The 25,457-nt window shown below is 38.9% G+C and overlaps 4 protein-coding genes across 4 annotated transcripts; 1 reads left to right on the top strand and 3 right to left on the bottom strand.

The window, feature by feature from the left end:
- Positions 1-6,966: 6,966 nt before the first annotated feature.
- LOC115664018 (receptor-like protein 9DC3) lies at positions 6,967-8,884 on the bottom strand. Its single transcript, XM_056317632.1, has 3 exons — positions 8,698-8,884; positions 8,331-8,534; positions 6,967-8,210 (listed from the first exon to the last, which is right to left on the bottom strand). Exons 1-3 carry the CDS (start codon positions 8,882-8,884, stop codon positions 6,967-6,969), a joined length of 1,635 nt encoding a protein of 544 aa, XP_056173607.1.
- Positions 8,885-9,155: 271 nt separating this feature from the next.
- LOC130139846 (receptor-like protein 6) lies at positions 9,156-10,736 on the bottom strand. The gene has a single exon (XM_056317631.1). The coding sequence runs from the start codon at positions 10,734-10,736 to the stop codon at positions 9,156-9,158; it is 1,581 nt and encodes a 526-aa protein (XP_056173606.1).
- An 8,488-nt stretch (positions 10,737-19,224) lies between these two features.
- On the top strand, positions 19,225-22,261 carry LOC115663392 (receptor-like protein 6). The gene is made up of 3 exons (XM_056317629.1): positions 19,225-20,206; positions 20,323-21,499; positions 22,150-22,261. The coding sequence occupies exons 1-3, from the start codon at positions 19,243-19,245 to the stop codon at positions 22,259-22,261; spliced, it is 2,253 nt and encodes a 750-aa protein (XP_056173604.1). The 5' UTR covers positions 19,225-19,242.
- Positions 22,262-23,285: 1,024 nt separating this feature from the next.
- Positions 23,286-24,323, bottom strand: LOC130139845 (receptor-like protein 9DC3). The gene has a single exon (XM_056317628.1). The coding sequence runs from the start codon at positions 24,321-24,323 to the stop codon at positions 23,286-23,288; it is 1,038 nt and encodes a 345-aa protein (XP_056173603.1).
- Positions 24,324-25,457: the final 1,134 nt, after the last annotated feature.

The raw sequence follows: 25,457 nt of genomic DNA, 5'->3' as shown, positions 1-25,457 counted from the left end.
ACATATAATGGCCTAATTAGATTGGGCGATAACCATTTACAGATTGAACTCGTGAACTCAGCAAAGCCGAACGACGACGACCGCAAATAATGCCGAAACTTTCAAACGACCAAGCGGATCCGAAACGGAGCAAAAAGCAAACAGATTCGAACCCGAAATGGATCGAACCAAATCCGAGGCTGAAGATCAATCACGCGATGATCAGCACCGATAATTTTCAAAAGATCGAGCTCGAACGGTACCTGCTTCGGAGCTTGAGAACCGAGGCGGTACGATGGTTCCGACGGAGAGAAACTGGCTAGACAGAGAGAAGCTTTTATATCGCTTCGTAACATAAAACCCTAGGGCTTACGTATTGGATCCGAAAAAGAAAACGGATTTTGGGCCTGACCCAATTCTTTCGGCTGCTTCTTGACCCGCGTCGCGGGCCCAAAGCCCAAGGCCCAATAAGATTCGGTTTGGACCCTTTTCTTTCCGGTGACATTAGGGGGCATCTAAGATTTTTTTTTTTTCTTTATTTGTTCAGGCAAGAGAGAGAAAGAAGAGTGAATATGTTGCAGAGAAGATGAGCAGCCAAAGATTTGGTCAAATAGGGAATGATTCAGACTTGAATCGAATAATTCTTTTTCTCGCGTTAGATATGAATTGCAATATCCGCTAGCTTTTGTGTTATATCACAACAGATTAAATTAAAACAAGACCGGTGTTGTATGGTATCGAAGGGACGACTACTACCGAGGTCGGGGTCGACAGTGTGACCGCTGAATTCGTCACACTCCGCACCCTCCCACGAGCTATAATTTGTGTATTTCCACCAAGTGATGATTGTGATTCGAGCATCGGATAAACGTAATGAGAATCTGCTTGATTGATTCCAAGACTCCTCTTGAGCCATATCAAGACCAATTTCCCATCAACATGACACATTGGATTAGCAAAGCATGTGTTTGCACTAAAACATGATTAGCTTTTATTATCGACAAGTGATAAGTTTGGTAGACTATCCAAGAGGTCATTTGTGAACAATGGGGTTGATTTTTTTTTGTCAAAGGAAATTTACATTCATTATCAAAATGATAAATGAAATTCACATGAGATGCTAAAAATCACCACAGAAAGCAAGCCAATGGAGCTGCAAAACAAATCAAAATCCAGAATTCAAGGTATATCATCATAGCATGGTCGGCAAAGGTAGCACACACCCGTCCTTTAAGAACAAATCTATGATTACATTCAAGCAAAGCGATCAGCGACCGATCACTGAATCACACATCATTATTAGTGATGAGCATACGCTGGTATCTCCATTTGTAGCTATGGCTTTGTCTTTTGGCAGTATGTGCTTGAGTTCGATGTCCCTAACACCATCATCGTATAAAGACAACAAAAACAAATTGAACAAGCTCAAATTTGATACTAGTGATAGTAGGCCCTTTAGCAAGTACGTGACGCTAGAGCTTTTAACAAAAACATGTTGAACGAGTACAGATCTGACACCGAAACTGCTATGAGCACCATTAAAACTAGAGGCTGAGTTCAAATTTATGATCGGGAGAGCATAACTCCCAAATCTAAATCTAGATTGGGAAGGTAGAGCAAGAAACAAGAGAAAATAGAAAAAAGAGTAGCCAAAGAGGGAGGGAAGGGACAGATTTAGGTCAAATACCTTTCCTCCATAAGTTGAAGAAGCGAAAAAAGGCTGAAACTCCCAAGGGGGTTGATTTAAAGGGTACTAAGCTGTTGTCAACAACAAATGGGAGAAATTATCGATAGGAATTATCGCCAAATCAACATCGATGACTGATGATTTGTCATTTCCAAATTTTGCTTAAGTGTTGGAATTAGAAGACAAGTGAGATGCGTTGATTTCAACACCAGATGACGGTTGCAGTACCAAGTAACGATTGATTATCTCGATAACTTCTCGTGAATAATGATTATCAATGTACGAAATGTATGCATGTGATCACGAAAGGCACTTAGCAGTCTTTGTAATTAGACGTACTAACTGCTTATATGAAACTGTTGTTGGTGGGCTATAAATACTCACAATGAATACTACAACTATTCGGTCTTATTTCTTGTAAATTTACTTTCCAGCATTTTAAATTCTATAACTTGTTCTTAAATTTCATCTTTCAATATCTTGTCCAAGATCAATACAAAATCCTTTTCTTGTAAAAAACCAAAATCAATCTATTGGGTGAAAGATTTTCACTTTTTGAGTGAAACAGCAGTTACGGGACATCGAGATCAAACTGATCCAAGTATAAACAATGTACACTAATGAGGGTGACATGATATGGTCTTTGTTTTTTCTTAATTTAATTTTTGTGTTTGTTATTATAGCACTTATGTCGTAGAAGAGCCAGAGGAGATGGTGACGCCATAGCCTTTAACGATAAGCAATTTGTATGGATCGGAACTCTGGGGCTTCTTGATGCCACTCCAAAACTTTATGTGAAAGGATACGTGGGGTGACTAAAGGCAAAATGTCAAAGTCTTATGGGCTCATTGCGTTTACTTTGGATGACCTATCATCTTCAGTTTCACTATCAATGACCTCCCTCGAATCAGATCAAAGATGTAAATTTGATATGTATGGGAAATCGGACTCGAGATATCACTTAATACAAACAAGTGAAAAATATAGAAGTTTTCGACAAAATAAGAGATACATTCAATTGGTGTAGCCGCTTGACTCTTTAATGATGGGTCACTCTTTCTACAACTTCATATAATTGGATCAACAATCCGCATGAGAGATTGAGGTACCGCCAAAGTGACGATTAAGATCGACCATGCAATGTATGTGTCTTGCCATAGATGTTTTGCAATTTCAGCAAGATTGCCTAAGTCTCACTGCTTTTTTGTTATATAAATAATGTGAAGGGTAATAAGCTGTGAGATTTTGTGGAATCATTGACAACTATTCTAAAAGCTTAAGCTATTAGATGAATTAATAATTTATACTTAATTACTCTAATACTCCTTCTCACTCTTTATGGAACCACCGGCAAAAATCCAAAGACCATATTGAACATTAGGCTAAATTTCATGGACTATATTGAATAAATTAAAAGTTTAGGGACCACAGTGTACATTAGGCTAAAGTTCATGGACTGTGTATTTTTTTTTTTTTGATGACCCAGGGAACCCCCGCACGGCCGACAGCTGGGAGGTAAACCCTGGGGGCGACACGTGCTAGCCACCACACACGTGCACTGTTTGTTGTTATTATCCCTCCTATAAAGGGAAAATTACCAAAACAGTCATAAACATATTGCAATTGTGTCAATTCAATCCTAAACCTTTTGTAATTATGCCAATTAAGTCCATCCGGCCAATTTTGGCTGGCTAGCGTTGACATGGACATCGGCCATCTAGCCAACACTGACGTGGCAATTTTTAATTTTTTTTAAAAAAATTTCGAATTTTTTTTCTTTTTTTTTTTTTTTTTTGCTTTCCTTCTTCCCCTGGATGGTCCGGCCGGCATTCACGTCAAAGCTGGCCAGATTGACTTAATTGGCACAAATGCAAAAAGTTTAGGATTGAATTAATACAATTGCAATAGATTTATGACTGTTTTGGTAATTGTCCCTCCTATAAATGAATCAACAATTGACACGAGAGATTGAGGAACTAACAAAGTGACGATTAAGATCGACCATGTATGTCTTCCCAAAGATATTTTGCAATTTTAACATACTGCCTGAATCTCATTAATTTTTTTTAAACTAATGTCAAGAGTAATAAACAAATAGGAAAAGGTTTAGGATTGAATTAACACAATTGCAATAGGTTTAGGATTGTTTTGGTAATTTTCCCTCCGATAACTGAATCAACAATCGACACGAGAGATTGAGGAACTAACAAAGTGACGATCAAGATCGACCATGTATGTCTTGCCAAAGATGTTTTGCAATTTCAACACACTGCCTGAATCTCATTGTTTTTTTTTTAAACTAATGTCAAGAGTAATAAACAAAGAGGCTTTTCTTCTTCAAAAGGGAAAAAAATGGTCACGCATCCACAAGGTACAAATCAGGTCCGAGTTCTCGTGCATCCAGTGATTAATCGTTCATGTGCAATAAGAGTTGCATAGTCGGTCTACTAAAATGGAATCACATACCTTTTCCACAAAAAGACCAAAATTTGGCAGACCCGCCAAAAGACTTTTGCCTGTCTTTTAAATTGACCAACGAAAGTCATTTTATAATTCTTTGGAGTATTCCTATTCCTTGAATCACAAAAAGAAAAATCAAAATCATTTTCAGATTTTATATATCATCACATCGTTTCATTTAATAATAATGACAAAATATACATGATTATGATGAATTACAAACAAGCATAAATCTCCGAAACATTATGATGAATTACAAACGAGCATAAATCTCTGGAATTATATAAGCTCCGGAGGATGAAGAACACATTGCGGTAAAATTTTGGCGCTATGAGATGGCCTTAGACTAGAATTAGCAAATAGTGTTACCCATTTGCACATTGATATGAATACCATGTCTATTATTCAAGCAATTACAGGCACTCAAGCATTATTTGCTGATAAAGCCTCATTTGGCTGAATGTAGGAACTTACACACGGAATGGTTGCACAGATGGTTTGGCCCGGCTTGCAAAGGAGCAACATTTGCAATTTGGTGTTTATTCCTCTATTTTAGATGTTATTAAAGACCTGACGACTCCGTTGGGAGCACATATATTTCAGACAATGCAACTTGACTAATTTTGTGTAATTATCAATAGTTGAGATTTGTTACGACACCAAATGAAATATTGTGTAGATAGAGCATCGTTGTCCCTTGCCCATATTGACGTAGTGCATTCAAGATTTTACTTAGCCATGCCTGTTGTCAAGACTTATATTGAGTTAGGACCGGGATGAGTAGGGAAGATTGGATTTCTTCAATTGCTTCAATACAGGTAGTCGTGAGGCGATTTTCCTTCACTACTTGCTCTCATCTCTCTCTCTCTATTTTTTTATTTCATTTAATTACGATGTATTGCGTGGACCTAGTTTCCTCACGTAACCATGGCTAGTTTAGCTTCAATGGCTCGGTAGGAGGTGGAGGCTTGTGCTATTTTGAAGGGTAATCTTCGCTGTGATCTTGGGATTCAGAACAGTCGACAAGAAGACAAACATAAATGATATCTAATTATAACGGGATAAGTGCACGGGAAGTTCCGAAACTTATCACGGAAATGTAATTGAGTTTTTAAACTTACAAAAAGTGCAATTAAATCATAAAACCTGTCAAATTGATACAATCGAATCATTCTGTTAATTCCGTCAAATTTGGCTAACGAAAAATGACTTTGTTTAACGACATAGCGTGTTGTTCGCGCTAATATATGTCAACCATATCTTTGAGATAGGTTGGTCGAGTAATTCACTTGCAGGTACTCCTAAATACAAGGATCTCAACGTGTTTAGCAAATATACATAATTCACGACACGAGTCGTTTAAGCATGTGAGATTCGTGCGACTTCCTCTACTTTTTATAACGACTTGGAATGATTGGGGCCATGGTAGATTGCGATGCACCCTTTTCCTGTACCTTTTTTTTTTCTCTTCTTTCCAATGTCGTCAGGATCCGATATGGATCATAATCCACCGAAAGAAAAAATCTTTTCTGAGTTCTTATAGATCGTTAACTATTGCCTTAGTAATTCCTTGCAAGTTTGTGAGTTCAGATTCAATCTATCACTCATCTCATTGAATAAACACTTAAATTTCAAAAAAAAAATTGAAAGAAATCAAAAAAAAAAAATTGAAAGAAAAGGTCTTTTCTAAATTCTTATAGATCCTTAACTATTTCCTTGATAATTCCTACTTCTAAATACAAGTTTGTGGGTTCAGATTCAATCTATCGCATTCATGTCATTAATTGGCACGAGTAGTACCCTTTTATCTCTCCTCTTTTTACTTATTTTTTGTCATTCTTATTAAAAGAACTGAAAAATGTTCAATGATCCATTTTTTTCATCGCTATAATCACCAACCTTGCCCCGCACTTCGCAGGCGTGGGACGAGATGGAGATGGGGACTTCCATGGGCCCTGCTCACTACTCTACCTATTCCAATATAATCCTTTTTATTATGTTCAATTGTAGAAAGTTCCGCTGAAATCGTTATTTTGTTAGATTTCATGTTTACATTTTTATACTCATTAAACTAAATCACTCAACAAATTATATGCTCTTTAAGCTAACAATTTTACATTTAATTTAAGATAGTCTCCATGGAAAATAACTTAACGCGCTTTCTACTTATAAACCACGAAGATTTTCACACCGATCTCCTTGGTTTCCAGGGACAACAAAACTTTCTGCGTCATCCTCAACCATGTATAACAATTGGCTTCTCATTAGTATCTACCTATCTCAATTACGTCTCTAAATCGTGGTATCTCCAGGCTTTCAAAAAGATGGATGGACAAACCAGGTCCCAGGTTAGATTCTCTATATTCATGAGAGTCATTTGGCTTGTACTATTACGACAAAACATTATGAGATTGGTGATGTATATATGGACAGAGATGTTCTCTAAGAACCTAAAGAACTAACTTTCATGAGCAAGAAAACAGCATCTCATAGTAATTTACTGAAACATTGCAAACAAACATAGATTAGGATCTTCAGACATGCACGTATAACTGCACTCACAAACTACTTAGATACAGAGCATCAAGTACCTAGTTGCATATTTTCTTGTCTGCTAAAGCTTATCTCACCTTTTACATCCTTTTGCCATTGTCTTGGAGTAGTGCAAGAACCACCTACTCTTCTCATCAATAATCAAGTTCCCTAGCACAACACCAACCAAAAACCCAACTCCAGTGCCAGCCAGCACGATTGTCCAATCCAAGTCGAATAGAGACTCTACTTCATTATCTACTTTGAAAGATGATGGTGGTGGTGCAGCGCTTTCACCAGTTGTGCATTTATTTGGCGAGAGGACTTCCACACAACCATCGATTCATCGCAAACGAACTGCTCTCGAATGTGTCGAATTGTGTTCCATGTGGTATTCGTCCCGATAGTCGATTGTGATAGACATCGAAAAATTCAAGAAATGTGAGGCTGGCTAGTTGTTGGGGAATCTCTCCCATGAGATTGTTTAGGGAAAGATCCAATGATTCGAGCACTGTCAGGTTCGCCAAGGAAGGAGGGATGCTACCAATGAGGAAGTTGTTTGAAAGGTTGAGCATATAAAGAGACTTCAGATCTCCAATGAGTTCAGGAATGGAACCTTTGAACTTGTTACTAGAGAGGTCAATTGCCACAAGCATATATGGAATCTTCCTATATTCCCTTTTCGTGCCCTTATTCGTCAATATCAACGCATAATTCATCGTACTTCCGTCGAGTATGAAACCAGACATATCAATCCATTGATGTATATTCATATATGCCAACTTATCTTGACCATCGATAAACTTCATGGCATGGCAACTCTGTAACAACTTGGAAGGAAGTTTACCATTGAAGCTGTTGTTGGAAAGGTCTAGGATGTGCAAATTGGCGAAGTTAAGATGGCTTAGATGACCTTCTATGGGACCATGGAACTTATTGGACCGCAAGTCAATGACTTTTAGGTAGGCCAATTCCGATAGCCAAAATGGAAATGTATCATTAATTTGGTTGTCACCAAGATTCAAATACTCCAGCATTCCGCAATTTCCTAAAGATCTCGGAACAATCCCTCTTAGTCGGTTTTCTCTGAGATCGATCATCCTCAATGCACAACCATTTGGGTAAACGGGAGGAATCATGCCATCGAATTTATTTCTCGCGAGGTTCAATAATAACAAACGACCAATACTACCCAAACAAGGAGGAAGTGTGCCATTCAGAGAATTGTTGGACAAATCGAGCACTGCAAGAGATCTCAGTTCACAAATGGATTTTGGAACTTCCCCATATAGGAAGTTGTTGGAGATGTTGTATATCATGACCGAGGGAGGTGGGATAGGGAGGGTTGTTTCTAGCAAGTTAGAACTAACGTCAAGATATTCCAACTTCGGCAAAGGAAGACTAGTCTGGTTGTTTTCGAAGCCGGTTAAAAGATTGTGAGAAAGATCTATATACCAGAGGGATTCTTTGCTATTGTTCCACATCCATCTAGGAATGGTCCCTCGGATTCTGTTGTATGGTAGGTCTAACCGCACCAATTCGCTTAAGTAGCCTATAAACTGTGGGAACTCGGTCAAGTTGCATGAATCCAAGATTAAGACGGCAAGCTTCGATGTAGTGTCATTGATGAATGACTTGGTGATCGATATATTGTTGAAGGACAAATCTAAACCTTTCAAGTTCTTGAGTTTGAATAGATCATTTAAATCAAGAACGCCGTTGAGATTAAACGACCTCAGATAAAGCCATTCAAGATCCTCTAGATTCCACAATGTGCCCAAAATATCACCGCGCAAGTCGTTGTCAGAAAGGTCGAGTATATTCAGCTGCTTCAGGTTCGCAAATGAAGATGGAAGTCCACCGGTTAGCCCATTATCTACCAAACAGAAAGAAAAACAAAAAGACACAAGACCAAGAGGAGCGTTAGTTACACCATGGGACTAACTAACCGCAATTGAGAATATTAGGAGCAAGTGTGACGCCACGTCATCGATGCACCAGCCCACTCAGTGGACGAAAAGTGGCGCTGTGGGTCCCACCTTCAGAAAAATTGGAAAAGTCTCTCTCCCTCTCCTCCTCTCTGCCGGTTCGGGTCGCATCTCTTTCCTTCCTTCTCTCTCTCTGCAACTCCATGGAACCACCGATCTCTCGCACTCCACCGCCACTCCCTCCCTCCCCGACCACCACCAAAACCCTCGCCGTGACGGCCACGAGCAAAACCACCATCGCCGCCTCGAGAGCTTCGAGTCCAGCGACAAGCCTGAGCCGAAAGGCCTTCCGGCTCGGCAAGTTCGGCCAAGTCCTGAACCAAGGACAGCTTCTTCATCATCAACTTCTTCTCCCACAACTTCCTCAACTTCAACTCTTCCTCCTCGCAATTGATCCCCCTCGACGTCGCGATCTCGATGCTCTACTCGACGCACGTCTTGTCCTCCCGCAACCTCCTCAAATCCCTAATTTTCAGATTCACGCTCCCAATGTACCCGACGAACTCCGCCTACGCGCTGATCTTCGACAGAACACTCGAGTGGCGGTCGTCGATGGAGGGGTAGGGTTTCGGGTAGGAGGGAGGAGGAGAGGATTGCGAGGTAGGCATCGAGGTGGAGGAGGAAGTCCCTGTCTCTGGTTTCGCTCGTGGTCGCTGCGGCTGCGGTTTTGGAGGTGGTCGGGGAGGGAGCGAGCGGCGGTGGACCTCGAGAGATCGGTGATACCATGGAGTTGCACAGAGAGAGAAGGAAAGAGATCCGACCGAACCGGCAGAGAGGAAGAAACTATTACCTGAAATTTCCAAGTCCGTAAGTTTTGTCAAGTTGACCACCCACTCCAAAGTATCACCACTCAAGTTATTGGAAGAGAGGATTAGCTGCGATAGCTGGGTAAGATCAGCAAAGGAAACAGGGATTTGACCTTGCAAGTTATTTCCGTAAAGGACTAGTGTAGTGAGATGAGAAAGATTCCCCAATGAAGAGGGAAGCGATCCCGAAAAATGGCACTCACTAGCGTCTAACTCATTCAAGAGACTAAGATTTCCAATCGAAGAGGGTATTTCTCCTGAGAATTTGGTATTGTAAAGGTTTATGGATTTCAATGGAGAACCCCAATGCGGTTTGGGAAGAATACCAGAAAGGTTGGAATTGCCACTAATGTCAAGGACTTCCAAGTTTGGCAGCTGAAAAATGCTGACTGGAAAGTCTCCATTCAATCCACAATATCCAAGCTCGGAAACAGGGATTTGATCTAGCAAGTCATTTCTGCGAAGGTCTAGTGCAGTGAGATGAGAAAGATTACCCAATGAAGAGGGAAGTCCCGAAAAAGAGCAGTGGCTAGCGTCTAACTCATTCAAGAGACTAAGATTTCCGATCGAAGCGGGTATTTCTCCCGAGAAGTCGGTCGAGGAAAGGTATAACAATTTCAATGGAGAACCCCAATGCGGTTTGGGAAAAAAACCAGAAAGGTTGGGATTCAGAGAAATGTCAAGGATTTCCAAGTTTGGCATCTGAAAGATGCTGACCGGAAAGTCTCCATTCAATCGACAATTTCCAAGCCGAAGCGATGTCAAGGAAGAGAAATTCGCTAGCACATGAGGGACAGGTGATGACAAGCTTACAGAAGAAAGATCGATTTCTTTTAGCCCAGTCGAATTATGAACAAGGTCGCCCATGTTGAGCAAATGAAGTGTCAAGCCCCAAGAAGTGGACAAATCGAGAGAAACTAACCAGGATAGCTGCGAGATATCGTGAGGAATTTCACCGGAAAAATCCGAGTGGGAGAGATTAAGGTATTGTAACCTCGAAAGATTGCTGAAGCCGTACGGGATTGGGGAGAAGTTGAAGCTGTTGTAAGCGAGATTGAGCGACTCCACGTGAACGAGTCGAAAGAGAGTGGTGTTGGGACTCATGGTGCCCGAGAGACAACTGCTACTGAGGTTGAGGGCAATCACTCGGCCGGTGACCTCATCACATTCGATGCCGTCCCACGAACAACAATCTCCACTTCCATCCATAGACCAAGAGTGGACCTTTGGATAAACGCATCGCGAATCTGTCTTGTCGGTTCTGAAACTTCTCTTGAATTCCATTAAGGCAGAGCTCTCATCCGCATGACATGATGCCTCCGCAAGCCTAGTACGAAAGAGAGAGAGTAGGAACATCCAAGTAAGCAGCAGATATAATGATAAGGCTGCCATATTTTTCTGCTTTTGTGTTTTGTTCTTTTGGTTACTGAAGTGAGTTTTCGTGGGAGAGTGCAACGGAGAAGCTTTTTATAGGCAGCAACAATTCGTTCTGTCAATGGAAATATCTTGCTACTTGGCCATTCAAAGTGCTTGACCCCAATACTTTTCATGGATTTTATGTATGCCTTCTGTATGGGTTTGAAAACTGCACGATGTTAGACCTATATACATTTGTTTTATCATCCAGAGCACAAGGGCAGCGGCTTGGCATTGTCCCTCTTTATCTATATTTCTCTGTCATACTTTCGATATAGTATCCATTCGTTTCTTTTGGTGACATGTTGGAAATTGGCAACAAGCTCCCATGTAAAATTGTTCATGTCGTTTGATTTGATTCATAGCTTCAAGGCTAAATTTCAAGTACAGAGGCTGTTCATACTTGTTTGTTCATCCATATAGGTTGGTTGTGCAGTCTTCTATCAATAAGCCCATTTATAGGTGGGCTCATGTCTCTCTAACTTTAAACTCACTTATACATCGGTTTTAAGCGGGAAATGAGAAACACCCATCTTAACAGAGAAGTGTTGAAAAAAATATCAACACAATCAGAACGAAAAAAATGAAAGATCAAACGATATTATTGAAATAGATGGATGTGCACTCAGAATCATCAAATAAAGATACAATCAACAATCACAAAATTAATTGAGTTATAGAAAGTATTAGTTGTATATACACAGTGTCAAAACTCATACAAATTAGACTTCCACCATAATGAGAACGGTGAACTATTTAGGTATGTGAAATACTACATCTACTGAGAGCCTACTCTGCAATTAGAAATCAAATTGCAGCTTCCCTCTCTCCACACGTTCTGCAATAAAAGGACTCTAAACTAGTTCCGTTGTTTATTCCCTCTCGTTTGGTTAATTTGAGCTAGGACACTTATAGATATACTCAATACACATCTTACATCACAAATTCAGGATGCTTAAGAGATCAACAGCAGCATTTTGAATTGCCTCTTGCCTTAACTTCCCTTCACTACCTACATTGACTATTCCCCTCCCATTTTACATTGCTGAGCAAACGTTTCTCACTTTTCTGCTAAGTACAATATTCAACAAGATCCTGCAATAACATCAGTAGCAGAATCCAAAATGCCAAGGTGACCAAAAATGGCTTTTCCAAACTACCTATCAACATAAATCACAGTCAGGCCAGCCTTTTCCCATACTGTACAGCAAGCCTACCAGTAACAGATACTTGTGCCACAAAACAAGCAACCACGCTTCAAGGAAGATGAAACTCATCAATATTAAGGAGGTTGAAAAACCAGTAACCACCCCAGCAACGATTTCCTATTTCCAACATTTAGCTCTAATCTTGCAGGTTAACCAGGTTTTGAAAACATCTTAGAACCTGGCGATGCACAGGCCATATTAAGTCGTTAAGAAACCATGATGTAAGTAAGAGACGCAAAAAATAAATATGTACACGTTCAATGTACTTGAAAGGTAACTTGAAAAGGAGATGGAATGCAGCATTTGGAAGGTGAGATTATGGAAAATACGATTTTGTATGACATCAACAAATCAGATGTTGTATACTAGAGGTTCAATTACAACTGATCCTTGAGACTGAGTTCTGTACAATTGGCCATTTATTAACATTTTGAGATGACCATGCAACTTAGATGAAAAACTATATATCGGTCATTTCAAACAGAGCACGATAGTATACTTCAGAATACTTAAGAGAGCAAAATGAACGAACTCGTGCTTACTTGCTAATTGCCTCAGTACTCCCTTTTCCCACAACAATAAATCCCATCTTAGATAGGTAATTCGCAGACGCATGAAATTCTCATGTATGGGCTAAGTAAAAAAATGAGTGAAAACCCAACTGGGTGGTCCAAAGATAATATCAATTCTTTAACTGATGAGTTAAAACTCATTGGGTCATGTCTTGGTATTTGTTTATACTGCAAGTAAATTAGGTGATTAAATTTCTTGAAATGCATCAATTCCTTCCCCATAAGAAACCGTTGAAGGTTAAGAAAATAAAAGGTGTACCTCAATCATTTATATAAGCAACAAATGGAATAATCACAAAAGTTTTATGGAAAATTTGAGGCGCTTGTTATGATGATAAAAATGCATACAACGTAAGTGAAGTCGATGCTGCGTTTCATCATTGAGTCCACGCTCAGCATAAGACGCCAACCACTCCTTGACTCGAATGAAGTCTTCCAAGTCTTCCACTAAGTTGAGAATCTGAGTGGCCACTTCAACTTTGACAACATGGAAAATGCATAATGATCAGTTTGACTATGATCAGAAGCGTGCCTCTTAGTGGTCAATGCACTTAACCTGGTCTTTGAGCTACGGTTTTATTCTTTTATTTTTTTTTGGTCAGAATTGAGCTATGGTTGAAAAATCTGTATTATATAGAAAAGAAAGTGGGAATGTTGGGCAAGTAATCTTCTCCCAACAACAGGAAATTCAAGACTTTTGCTCATCTTTTAGATTGAAGAACATGAGTCATTATACAGTTCTTAAGAGTATTCCTAATCCTCGAATAAAAAAAAAAAGACCATAATCATCCACTGAAAATATTTTCAGATTTTATATATGATTGCCTCATTTTATATAAAATTTAATATCAAAGTATACATGATTATGATGAATTACTAATAGATCCTCTTTTGGCCGAATGTAAAGGCTTGCTCGCAGAGATGCAGGAATACAAAATTGAGCACATACTCAAAGAAGCAGATGGTTGAACGGATGCTTTACAGGGGAACAATATCTGCAATTTGTAATTTGTTCCTCGGTTCCACATGTTATTAAAGAACTATTGTACAATGACACCAGCAGCACATATATTTCAGACAATGTAACTTGACGGGCTTTTTTTAATGTAATCATGTTATTTATCGGAAAAAAAGGGAGAAAAAAAGCTTTATCGCCGGTGTGTAGGTATTCATCATTCTTTTTCCTTTTTAAACATCAGTTGACCATTACAACGTCAAATGTTAATTTTGATGTGAGAATATTCTAGTCCTGTTCATCACTCTTATTATACAATGGCAATAGAATTGAGTTTCAATCCAAACAAGTAAAATGAATGCTTCATCAAATTATATATTTATACAAGCCAATCACGACAGTATATTTCAGAATAGTTAAGAGCAAAATGAACAAACTCGTGCTTACTTGCTAATTGCCTCAGTACTCCCTTTTTTCAAGACGATAGTTCCCATCTTAGATAGGTAAATCGTGGACGCATAAAATTTTCATGTACGGACTAAGTTAAAAAAACGAGTCAAAACCCAGGTGGGTGACCCGAAGATGATAGTCTTTAACTGCTGAGTTAAAATCATTGAGTCATGTCTTGGTACTTGGTATTTGTTTATACTGTACGTAAATTAGGTAATTAGATTCCTTGAATTGCATCAATTCCTTCTTTGTAAGAAACCATTGAAGGTTAAGAGAATAAAAGGTGTCTCTCAATCATTAATGATATTATAAGCAATAAATGGAATAATCATAAAAGTATTATGGAAAATTTGAGGCACTGGTATACCTAATGATGAAAATGCATGCCGTGTAAGTGAAGTCGATGTTGCGTTTCATCATTGAGTCCACGTTCAGCAAAAGACGCCAACCACTCCTTGACTCGAAAGAAGTCTTCCAAGTCTTCCACTAAGTTGAGAATCTGAGTGGCCACTTCAACTTTGACAGCATGGAAAATGTATAATAACAATTTGACTAAGATCAGAAGCGTGCCTCTTAATGGTTGAAAAACTGTATTTTATTGAAAAGAAAGTCGGAGAGACTCTGAAGTTAGGCAAGTAATCTTCTCCCAACAACACAGGAAATTACATGACTTACCAAGACTTTTGCCCATCTTTTGGATTCACGAACGGGAGTCATTCTACAGTTCTTAGGAGTATTCTTAGTCCACAAATCACAAAAAGAAAAGAAAGTAATCATCCGCTGAAAATATTTTCAGATTTTATATATCATTGCGTCATTTTATATAAAATTTAATGACAAAGTATATATGATTATGATGAATTACAAACAAGCATAAGTCTCTTGGGAACTATAGAAGCTCCGATGGACAGTAAACACATCGGGGCAAAAATAAAGTGCAAAGAGATTGTCTTAGATTAGAATCAGCTGATAGCATTACCCATTTACCCACTGAAATGGATTCCATGTTTGTTAGTCAAGCAATTGCAGGCCGTCAAAGGCTTAATTTACTATTGAACCCTCTTTTGGCTGAACGCAGGGACGTGCTCACGGAGCTGCTGGAATACGAAATTGAGCACATATTTAGAGAAGCAGATGGTTGCACGGATGCTTTAGCACCGCTTGCAAAGGAACAACATCTGCAGTTTTTTCAGACCATGTAACTTGACATGCGTTTTTTTAATGTAATCATTTTATTTATTGGGAAAAAAAATGAAGAAAAAAAAGCTTTATCTCTAGTGTGTAGCTATTCATCATTCTTTTTCCCATTTTAACATCAGTTGACCAAAATCACGTAAAATGTTAATTTTGATGTGAGAATATTCTACTTCTGTTCTTCACTCTTATTGTATAATGACACTGGTTAGCTCGTGTAATGCCGGTTACTTGAATTGACATCTATGAAGATCATAAATATTTTTTTTTTTTGCATGAAAGTTTATATAGTACTGTCCAATTGTAATTTGTACGCTATATAATATGATATTTGATGGGATGCGGAATTAGGAATGCACTAACTATACAAAACTTGTTAGCTCAAGTTATTTGTGATCTCAGTTGAGTCTCAATCCAGAGAAATAAAATGAAAGTTTCATCGCGCGTGCGTATATATATATATATATATATATATGTTTGTGTATATATATATATATATATATATATGTTTGTGTGCGCGTGCGCGCTCGCGCGCATGTTTGTACGTAAGTATGTATGTATGTGTGTGTATGTATGAGGCCAGCTTTCGTGCACCTTAATTAGTTCACTTCCCTGGGGATATTAAGTGCGCACTCCCACATATCAGCCCGTTGCATTCAGGATTTTACTCTTAAGGTGCTTCCGACGAGACTCGATACTCAAGACCACAAGTAGAGAAGGAAACTCTTTAGCCATCTAAATCAACACTGTTGGCTCTGTGTAGCGAGTCCGAGTGCACAAATTAAATAGAAAATTAGACAAAGATGAAATAAGTATTATATTGAATAATTTTATTGACAATGCGTGATCTGTACAATAATATATTAAGACATTTGCTTTTTCAAGATCCATGTGTGGATCACAATATTTTTAGACATACAAATCATATCAAAGATGGACATTCATTTGATTATCTATACACTGATACCTCTTTTCACACGTAACATACTATGTAAGTAGCGTGAACCTCCAACGAAAGCGACCAGCCATTACTATCTATAAAAGCTTCTCAACGGCACTTTTACCTTGCACGGATTAACCAACTCCAGTAACGAAAACAAAAATCATGGCATCCTTACTCCATGCGCTTCTTACTTGGATCGTCCTTCTCGTGATGATCCATACTTCCCTTGCTAAGCCACTATGGCATCCGGACAAGAGCTCTGCCTTGATGGACTTCAAGCGAACTTTTCGAATCAGCAAAGCAGAATTTCGCTGTGTTTATCCAAAGGTTGAATCATGGTCACTAGATGGACATGGAGATTACTGTTTATGGGATGGGGTCGAGTGCGACGAGGCGAGTGGTCATGTGATAGGCCTTGACAGACATTCATTTGGCACCATAACTTCCAACACCAGCCTCTTTTGCCTACTTCACTTGGAATCGCTGAATCTTGCTTTGAACGACTTTAACTCTTCCTCAATTCCATATGATTTCAGCAATCTTTCTAGGTTACAATACCTTAATCTCTCTATTTCAGAATTTTCTAGGAAAGTCCCCTCAGATATCTCACGGCTCTCGAGATTAATTTCTCTTGACTTGTCTTCTGAGTGGACGTCTCTTGAGATACTCAACATTGAGAACTTTGTTCATAACTTACCTATGCTTAGAGAACTTGATCTCTCTATTATAAGCATGTCATCACCATTCCCTCATATACTTGCAAACTTCTCTTCTTTGAAGTCACTCCGACTTAGAAAATGTGGATTGCATGGAGAATTTCCGGTAAGCATCTTTCAATTACCAAAACCGGAAGTCCTTGACATCAGTTACAATGACAACCTTTTCTGGTTTTAGTCCAGAACAACAGTGGGATAATCCCCTGAAATCATTGTCTCTTGGGGGCACGATTTTCTTGAGTTCACTTCCCTCTTCGCTGAGTAACCTTTCTCAGCTTGCTTATCAAGATCTATAAAGAAGTAAATTTATGGGTCAAATCCCCGCTTCCTACGCTAATCTTACCTAGCTATCGTATCTAGATCTCTCTAAAAATAATTTCACAGGTGATATTTCACATTGGCTTGTCAACTTGGCAAAAGTCAACTATTTGGACCTTTCAGGTAATATTGAGCTAGCAAGGTGTTTTTTTTTAATGAAAAAAAGAAAATGACAAGATTCAGTCACTAGCCATACTAACAAGTCTTGTCTCTTTACACTCTGGCAGTTAATCGGCTGAGTGGTCCACTTCCATCGTCATTTGAGAACCTGACACAGTTGGTTGTGCTTGACCTTTCATTCAACAATTGGCGAGGTGAAACTCCAAAGTCCTTATGGGAACTCAAGGATCTTGAATATCTGGATCTTACGAGGAATAATTTGAGTGGCACCATGGATTTACACAAACTCAAGAACTTAAAAACATGATATTTGGACTTCAACAACATAACATTTGTCAGCAAGACCGAGATCAATGCCACTCTTCCAAAAATTTCCGCCTTAAGTTTAGGTTTATGCAACTTACATGAGTTCCCAAGGTTTTTAGGCTACCTAAAGGGATTGGAGAGGGTATATCTATCAGACAATAAAATCGGAGGGAGTATTCCTACTTGGATGTGGAATGGTAGCAGGGAAACATTGTCAGTTATGTTTCTTTCTCACAATTTTCTAACTGGCTTTGAGAACAGCCGCATCAATCTAACAATACCCCAGTTGACGTACATGGATCTTTCCCACGATTTTCTCACTAGCTTTGTGAACAACCAGATCAATCTGTAACTACCCAAGTTGAGCTTTCTTGACATTAGTTCTAACTCGCTCAAAACAGTCCCTAGTCCACCTCCATCAACGAATCATTACAATATCTCCAACAACTTCCTCTTCCGGGACATCCAATCTATTTGTAGAGGAAGATCCATTGTCGTCCTTGATTTGTCCATCAATAGTCTGAATGGCACAATTCCTTCATGTCTCGGAAATATTGGTTCTCTGTCATGCTTTCCAAAACGGTTGTGCATTGAAGATTATTGACCTCAGAGAGAATCGATTGCAAGGTCCTGTCCCAAGATCTTTGGCGAATTGTCCAATGCTAGAGTACTTGAACCTTGGTTACAATCAAATTATCGATGGGTTCCCTTCATGGCAATCAGGATTGACCAAGCTGAAAGCTATTATCTTGAAATCCAATAAGTTCTATGGTCCAATAGAAACATATCGAAGCCAGTTAATCGTTAGCTCAAGTCATTTGTAATTAGTTGAGTTCAATCTAGACAATTAAAATGTTCGTTTCATCCAACTAATTAATTGATCATTGTTGTATTGAAGAAAGCTAAGTAAGGATGAAAGCTTACATGAATAACATCCATACACACACCTCGATTAGTTCACTTCCCTGGGTGATCGTAAGGGCGTCCTCTCTTATATTGACACGGTGAATTCGGGATTTTATTTTAGAGCGCTCCCAACAAGGCTTGATACCCAAGATCACAAGGAGACGAGCAAACCATCTAACCATCTAAACTAACACCTTGTTGTTTCTGTTTAGCAATTACGAGTGCGCGATTTAACTAGAAAAGTAGACAAAGATGATGTATTGGATAATTTAAATGGACAATGCGTGATTTTGTTTCTTCAAGATCCATGTCTGGATCATGCTATTTTTTGGTACGCGGTTCATATCAAAGACAGAGATGTTATCAATGATCTATGTAAGAATGCCTCTTTCCACATACAACAAGCGAGGCAAGTTGCGCTAACTTCCATTGAATATGACCAGTTATTGCTGTCTATAAAAGCTTCTCAATCACACTTTACCTCGCATACATTAACCAACTCCAGCAACCAAAACAAAAAAATCATGGCATCCTTAGTCTATGCGCTTCTTACCTGGATCGTCCTCCTGATGATTCATACTTCACTTGCTATGCCACTGTGCCATCCGTATGAGAGCTCAGCCTTGATGGAATTTAAGAGAAGTTTTCGAACCACCAGAGTAGAATTTACGAGAAGTTTTCAAACCATGAGAGTAGATTTTCTTTGTGTTTATCCAAAGGTTGAATCATGGTCTCTCTATGGACATGGAGATTGCTGCTCATGGGATGGCGTCGAGTGCGACGACACCACCGGTCATGTGATAGGCCTTGACCTTCGCAGTAGCTGTCTCTTTGGTACCATAACTTCCAACAGTAGCCTCTTTCGCCTACTCCACTTGGAATCGCTCAATCTTGCTTGGAATGACTTCAACTCTTCTTCAATTCCATATGGCTTTGGCAATCTTTCCAGGTTACAATACCTTAATCTCTCCAATTCGCACTTTTCTGGAAAAGTCCCCTTGGATATCCCACGGATATCTAGATTAATATCTCTTGATTTGTCTTTTGGGTGGGATCCCAGCATACCTCTTGATTTGTCTCTCGAGATGCCCAACGTAGACAACTTTGTTCATAACTTAACTATGCTTAGAGAACTTGATCTCTCTTTTATAAGCATGCCATCACCATTCCCACATGTGCTTGCAAACTTCTCCTCTTTGAAGTCACTTAAACTTAGAGATTGTGGATTGCATGGAGAATTTCCGATAGGCATCTTTCAATTACCAAACCTCGAAGTCCTCGACATAAGTTTGAATGACAAACTTTATGGTTCGATTCCAGAACAAAAGTGGGGTGTTTCCCTAAAATCATTAATTCTTTGGGGCACGAATTTCTCAGGAGAAATACCCGTTTCCATCGGAAACCTTGCTTTCTTGAATGTATTATCAATTGGGGAATGTGATTTCTCTGGTTCACTTCCCACTTCATTGGGTAATCTTTCTCAGCTTGCTATTCTGGATATATCAGCAAGTAAATTTCATGGTCAAATCCCCGCTTCCTTCGCTAACCTCACGCAGCTGTCATATCTAGATCTCAGTGTCAATAATTTCAGCGGTGATATTTGGCATTGGCTTGTCAACTTGGGAAAACTCACCTCTTTGGGCCTTGCAGGTAATATTCAACTATCAAGGCCTTTATTTTTGAATTTAAAAAGAAAAAAAGAGAAAGAAATGACGAGATTCAATTTGTGGCCAAATTAACGAGTCTTATCTGTTTACATTTGGCAGATGTTCAACTAAGTGGCCTGATTCAGTCTTCATTTGAGAACTTGACGCGATTGATTAATCTTGACATTTCATTCAACAATTTGCAAGGTGAAATTCCAAACTCATTAGGGGAACTCAAGCATCTTGAATATCTATGTCTTAGTAGGAATAATTTGAGTGGCACAGTGGATATACACAAACTCAAGGATCTTGAATTTCTTGATCTCAGTTGGAATAATTTGAGTGGCATTGTGGATATACATGAATTCAAGAACTTGACAACATTATATTTGGACTTCAACAACATATCTTTTGTCAGCAAGAATGAGGTCAATTGCGCTCTTCCAAAACTTTCCACTTTAGCTTTAGATTCATGCAACTTACATGAGTTCCCAAAGTTTTTAGGCTACCTAAGCGGATTAGAGACTTTAAGTCTTTCACACAATAACATTGGAGGGAGTATTCCTTCATGGATGTGGAATGGTGGTAGAGAGACCTTGAAGTATATTGATCTTTCTCACAATTTTCTAACTGGCTTTGTGAACAACCAGATTAATCTGCCACTACCCAAGTTAATATACTTTGACATTAGTTCTAACTTGGTCAAAACAGCACTCCCTAGTCCACCTCCATCAGTGATTTATTATAATATCTCCAATAACTTCCTCTTCGGGGAAATTCAATCTATTTGTAAAGCAAGATCCCTCGCTGTTCTTGATTTATCCATCAATAGTTTGAATGGCACAATTCCTTCATGTTTCGGAAATATTGGTTCTTTGTCAATTTTGAGTCTTGGAAAAAATAAACTTGAGGGCATGATACCTAATGCTTACCCAAAAGGTTGTGTGTTGAAGATTATTGACCTCATAGAGAATCGATTGCAAGGGCCTGTCCCAATATCTTTGGCGAATTGTACAAAGCTAGAGTATTTGAACCTTGGTTATAATCAAATTCTTGATGGGTTCCCATTCTGGCTATCAGTATTGACTGAGCTGAAAGCTGTGATCTTGAAATCCAATATGTTCCATGGTCCAATAGAAACATATCAAAGCCAGTTTAACTTCAGCAATTTGCATATCTTGGACCTTTCCAACAATAGTTTCAATGGTGAACTTCCTTCCAAGTTGTTGCAGAGTTTCCACGCCATGAAAGTAATTATTGGTCAAGATCAGTTGGAATATATGTATACTTTTTCAGGGCTCCCTCCTTCCTTCTATATATATATATATATATATATATATATATATATATATATATATATATATGCAATAGTTACCATTTATGTGGATATTCAGCAAGTGGTTGATACGTATAAAACGACCTATGGAATGAAACTGATGTATAAAGGAATAGAAACGGAATACTCGAAGGTTCCTTTTAATTTGCTCTTATGGAAATTGACCTCTCCAATAACAAATTCGAAGGATGCATACCCGATCTTGTTGGAGATTTGAAGTCTCTTGTAACACTCAACCTTTCGAACAACATTCTCATTGGTTCCATTCCGCCGTCCTTAGCAAACTTGACAAAGTTGGAATCTCTAGATCTTTCTCGGAACAATCTCTCAGGAGAGATACCTCAACAACTAGCCCAACTAACATTTCTTTCATCTGTAGATGTTTCTCATAATCAACTATCGGGACCAATACCACGAGGAAGTCAGTTCGACACATTTGGGACTTCTTCATTTGCCATGAATAAGGGGTTGTCTGGAAGTCCTTTACCAAATAAATGCACATAAGTTGGGGATAACTTACCATTACCATCATCATTGCTCGAGGAAGAAAATGGGGAAGAGTCTCCATTTGACTTGAATTGGAAAATTGTGCTAATTGGCACTGGAGTCAGGTTTTCAATCGGCATTGTGCTAGGGAACTTGATCATTGACAAGAAGAGTAGGTGGTTCTTGCACTACTCCAAGAGAATGGCAAAAAAGTGGAAAAGATTGGGAAGGCAGTGAGTAATAAGGAAGCGTGCATGCAATTGGATACTTATGTGACATTTATTAGTAATGTAAATTGTCATGTGTCTAATTTGTATTAAAAATAGTCACAAATTGCTAAGATTTTTATCTATGTTTGCGTCATGTGAACTCGTGTGGTTCCTAAGTTATGGTATGTAGACGTTGTTTTCTTGTATATTATTCTTTCTGACTGTTTTTCCCTGAACATCATATTATATCGTTATAAACTGTAACATATAAAGTGGCAATCTACGCACAAACGTGTGTATATATGCCAATCAGCACTCACTTTTACTTCTGGTCTATGATAGATAATCTAATTTTAGGACATTCGCTACTTCCAAAATCTAATTGTGGCGAGCTACTAAATATTGGAACCTATAGACACAATAGAGACAAGAAGATAAATATGAAACTAAATTATTTGCAGTTTAATCGTTAAAGACTACAGGTGAAAGCGATGGATTGCTATCCTTAATCACCAATTTATTTTATGAAGAGATTCCTAAAATTTGGATTTAGAAGAATGATGCTAATTTTTGCTAGCTTAGCCACTGAAAAATAAGAAAAAACTTTACAGAAAATAATATCCTGTCACGACACAAATTGGTAATCTTCTATTATGAAATTTCATCTGAATATACATTCAAATTGCGGAGAACAAATCTTTAGTTTGAGCCCGTGAACAACCGGAAAAACAAAAATTATTGAAGCAAATGAAGGCCCTTTCTACTTAAGATTCATGACAATTTTCACACCGATCTCCCTAGTTTCCATGGACAACGAAACTTTTACATCGTCATCCACCATGTATATTAATTGGCTTTTCATTAGCATCGACTTATCTCAATTACGTCTCTAAATGGCAGTATTTACAGGTTTAAAAAAAATGCTCTTATTCAAGATAGATAAACATAGATTAGAATCTTCAGACATGCATGTGTAACTGTTCTCAACAAGCTGCTTAAACATAGAGTATTACGTATCTAGCTGCATATTTTCTTGTCTGCCAGAGCTTTCCTCACCTTTTCCATCCATTTGCCATTTTCTTGGAGTAGTGCAAGAACCGCCTACTCTTCTCGTCAATGATCAAGTTCTCTAGCACAATACCGACCAAAAACCCGACTCCAACTCCAACCAACACGATTCTTCGATCCAAGTCGAATAGACACTCTTCTTCATTATCTACTCTGAAAGATGGTGGTGGTGGAGTGTTATCATCATTTGTGCATTTATTTGGCAGAGGACTTCCACACAAACCATCATTCATCGCAAATGAACTGCTCCCGAACATGTCAAATTGCGATCCATGTGGTATGGGTCCTGATAGACGATTGTGAGAGACAACGAAAAATGAAAGAAATGTGATGCGGGCTAATTGTTGAGGAATCTCTCCCACAAGTTTGTTCCACGATAGATCTAGTGATTCGAGTACTATCATGCTAGTCAAGGAAGGAGGGATGCTACCAATGAGGAAGTTGTTTGAAAGGTTGAGCATACGAAGTGACTTTAGATCTCCAATGAGTTCAGGAATGAACCCTTTGAACTTGTTATTGGAGAAGTCAATCGCCATGAGAACATCTGGAATCTTCGCATATTCCCTTTCCGTGCCCTTACTCATTAATGTCATCACATAATTCATACCTTCATTGAATGAAACAGAAGACAGATCAAGCCTTTTAAAAAGACTCAAATATGCCAACTTATCTTGACCAACGATGACCTTCATGGTGTGGCAACTCTTTAACAACTTGGAAGGAAGTTCACCATTGAAGTTGTTGTTGGATAGGTCTAGGATGTGTAAACTGGTGAAGTTAAGCTGGCTTAGATTATCTTCTATGGATCCCTGCAACATATTGGACTGCAAGTCAATAACTTTTAGGTAGGCCAATTCCGATAGCCAAAATGGTAATGTATCATTAATTTGGTTTTCACCGAGATTCAAATACTCCAGCATTCCACAATTTCCTAAAGATCTCGGAACAATCCCTCTTAGTCGGTTTTCTCTTAGGTCGATCATCCTCAATGAACAACCATGTGGGTAAATGCGAGGAATCATGCCCTCGAATTTATTTCTCGCGAGATTCAATATAATCAAAGGACCAATACTACCCAAACAAGGAGGAAGTGTGCCATTCAGAGCATTGTTGGACAAATCGAGAATAGCAAGAGAGCTCACTTCACAAATGGATGTTGGAACTTCCCCAAATAGGAAATTGTTTGAGATGGTGTATAGCATGATCAAGGGTGGTGGGACAAGGAGTGTTGTTTCTAGCAAGTTAGAACTAAAGTCAAGATACGTCAAGTTCGGCAAAAGATGATCGGTTTGGTTGTTTTTTAAACCAGTTAGAAGATTGTGAGAAAGATCTATATACTTAGAGAGATTCTTTGCTATTGTTCCACATCCATCTAGGTATAGTCTCTCGGATTCCGTTGTGTGGTAGGTCTAACCGCACCAATTCGCTTAAGTAGCCTATAAACTGTGGGAACTCGGTCAAGTTGCACAAATCCAAGTATAAGAAGTAAAGCTTTGATGTAGTGGCATTGATGAATGACTTGGTGAACGACGTATTGTTGTAGGACAAATATAAGTATCTCAAGTTCTTGTGTTTGAATAGATCATTTTCATTGAGAACGCCATTGAGATTAAGCTACTCTAGGCCAAGCCCTTCAAAATCCTTTAGATTCCACAATGTGCCCGAAATATCACCACGCAAAGTCAATCGCTTCAAGTTCTCAAATGAAGATGGCAATCCACCGCTTAACCGATTATCTACCAAACATAAGGGAAAAAAAAAGACACAAGACAAGAGGAGCGTTAGTTACACCATTAAATTCAATTTCCTATTTCTCTTTGGCTAAAAAATCTAGTCGCCTGAAAATATTAGGTGCAATTGTGATGATAAGTGGCACTGTGAGGCCCATCGTCAAAAAGTTGGAAAGTCTCTCTCCCTCTTGGATCTCTTTCCTTCTCTCTCTCGACATATCCATGGAACCACCGACAGTCAAGCTCCACCACCGCTCACTCCCTCCCTGACCACCACCAAAACCCCCCAGGATGGCCACGAGCAAAACCACCGTTGCCGCCTCAAGAGCTTCGAGTCCAATGACAGGCATGAGCCAGAAGGACCTCCGGCTCGGCAACTTCGGCCAGGTTCTGAGCCACGGCTTCTTCTCCCTCAACTTCCTCAGC

Source organism: Syzygium oleosum, unplaced genomic scaffold (assembly GCF_021117445.2).
Source record: "Syzygium oleosum isolate NSW1041296 unplaced genomic scaffold, Sole_v2.1 Sole_v2.14, whole genome shotgun sequence".
NCBI lineage: Eukaryota > Viridiplantae > Streptophyta > Magnoliopsida > Myrtales > Myrtaceae > Syzygium > Syzygium oleosum.
This window is presented reverse-complemented; position numbering and strand designations above follow the sequence as displayed.

Excerpts from the sequence above, each read along its gene's own strand:
- LOC130139846 (XM_056317631.1), bottom strand. The coding sequence starts at position 10,736 with ATGGAATTCAAGAGAAGTTTCAGAACCGACAAGACAGATTCGCGATGC.
- LOC115664018 (XM_056317632.1), bottom strand. The coding sequence starts at position 8,884 with ATGGTGGTTTTGCTCGTGGCCGTCACGGCGAGGGTTTTGGTGGTGGTC. Across the intron at positions 8,535-8,697 it reads CTTTTCCAATTTTTCTGAAG|ATAATGGGCTAACCGGTGGA; the intron begins GTGGGACCCACA and ends TCTGTTTGGTAG. Across the intron at positions 8,211-8,330 it reads CAAACTCAAGAACTTGAAAG|GCTACTTAAGCGAATTGGTG; the intron begins GTTTAGATTTGT and ends CACAGTTTATAG.
- LOC115663392 (XM_056317629.1), top strand. The coding sequence starts at position 19,243 with ATGAGAGTAGATTTTCTTTGTGTTTATCCAAAGGTTGAATCATGGTCT. Across the intron at positions 20,207-20,322 it reads CACCTCTTTGGGCCTTGCAG|ATGTTCAACTAAGTGGCCTG; the intron begins GTAATATTCAAC and ends TACATTTGGCAG. Across the intron at positions 21,500-22,149 it reads TATATGTATACTTTTTCAGG|GTTTTCAATCGGCATTGTGC; the intron begins GCTCCCTCCTTC and ends CACTGGAGTCAG.
- LOC130139845 (XM_056317628.1), bottom strand. The coding sequence starts at position 24,323 with ATGATTCCTCGCATTTACCCACATGGTTGTTCATTGAGGATGATCGAC.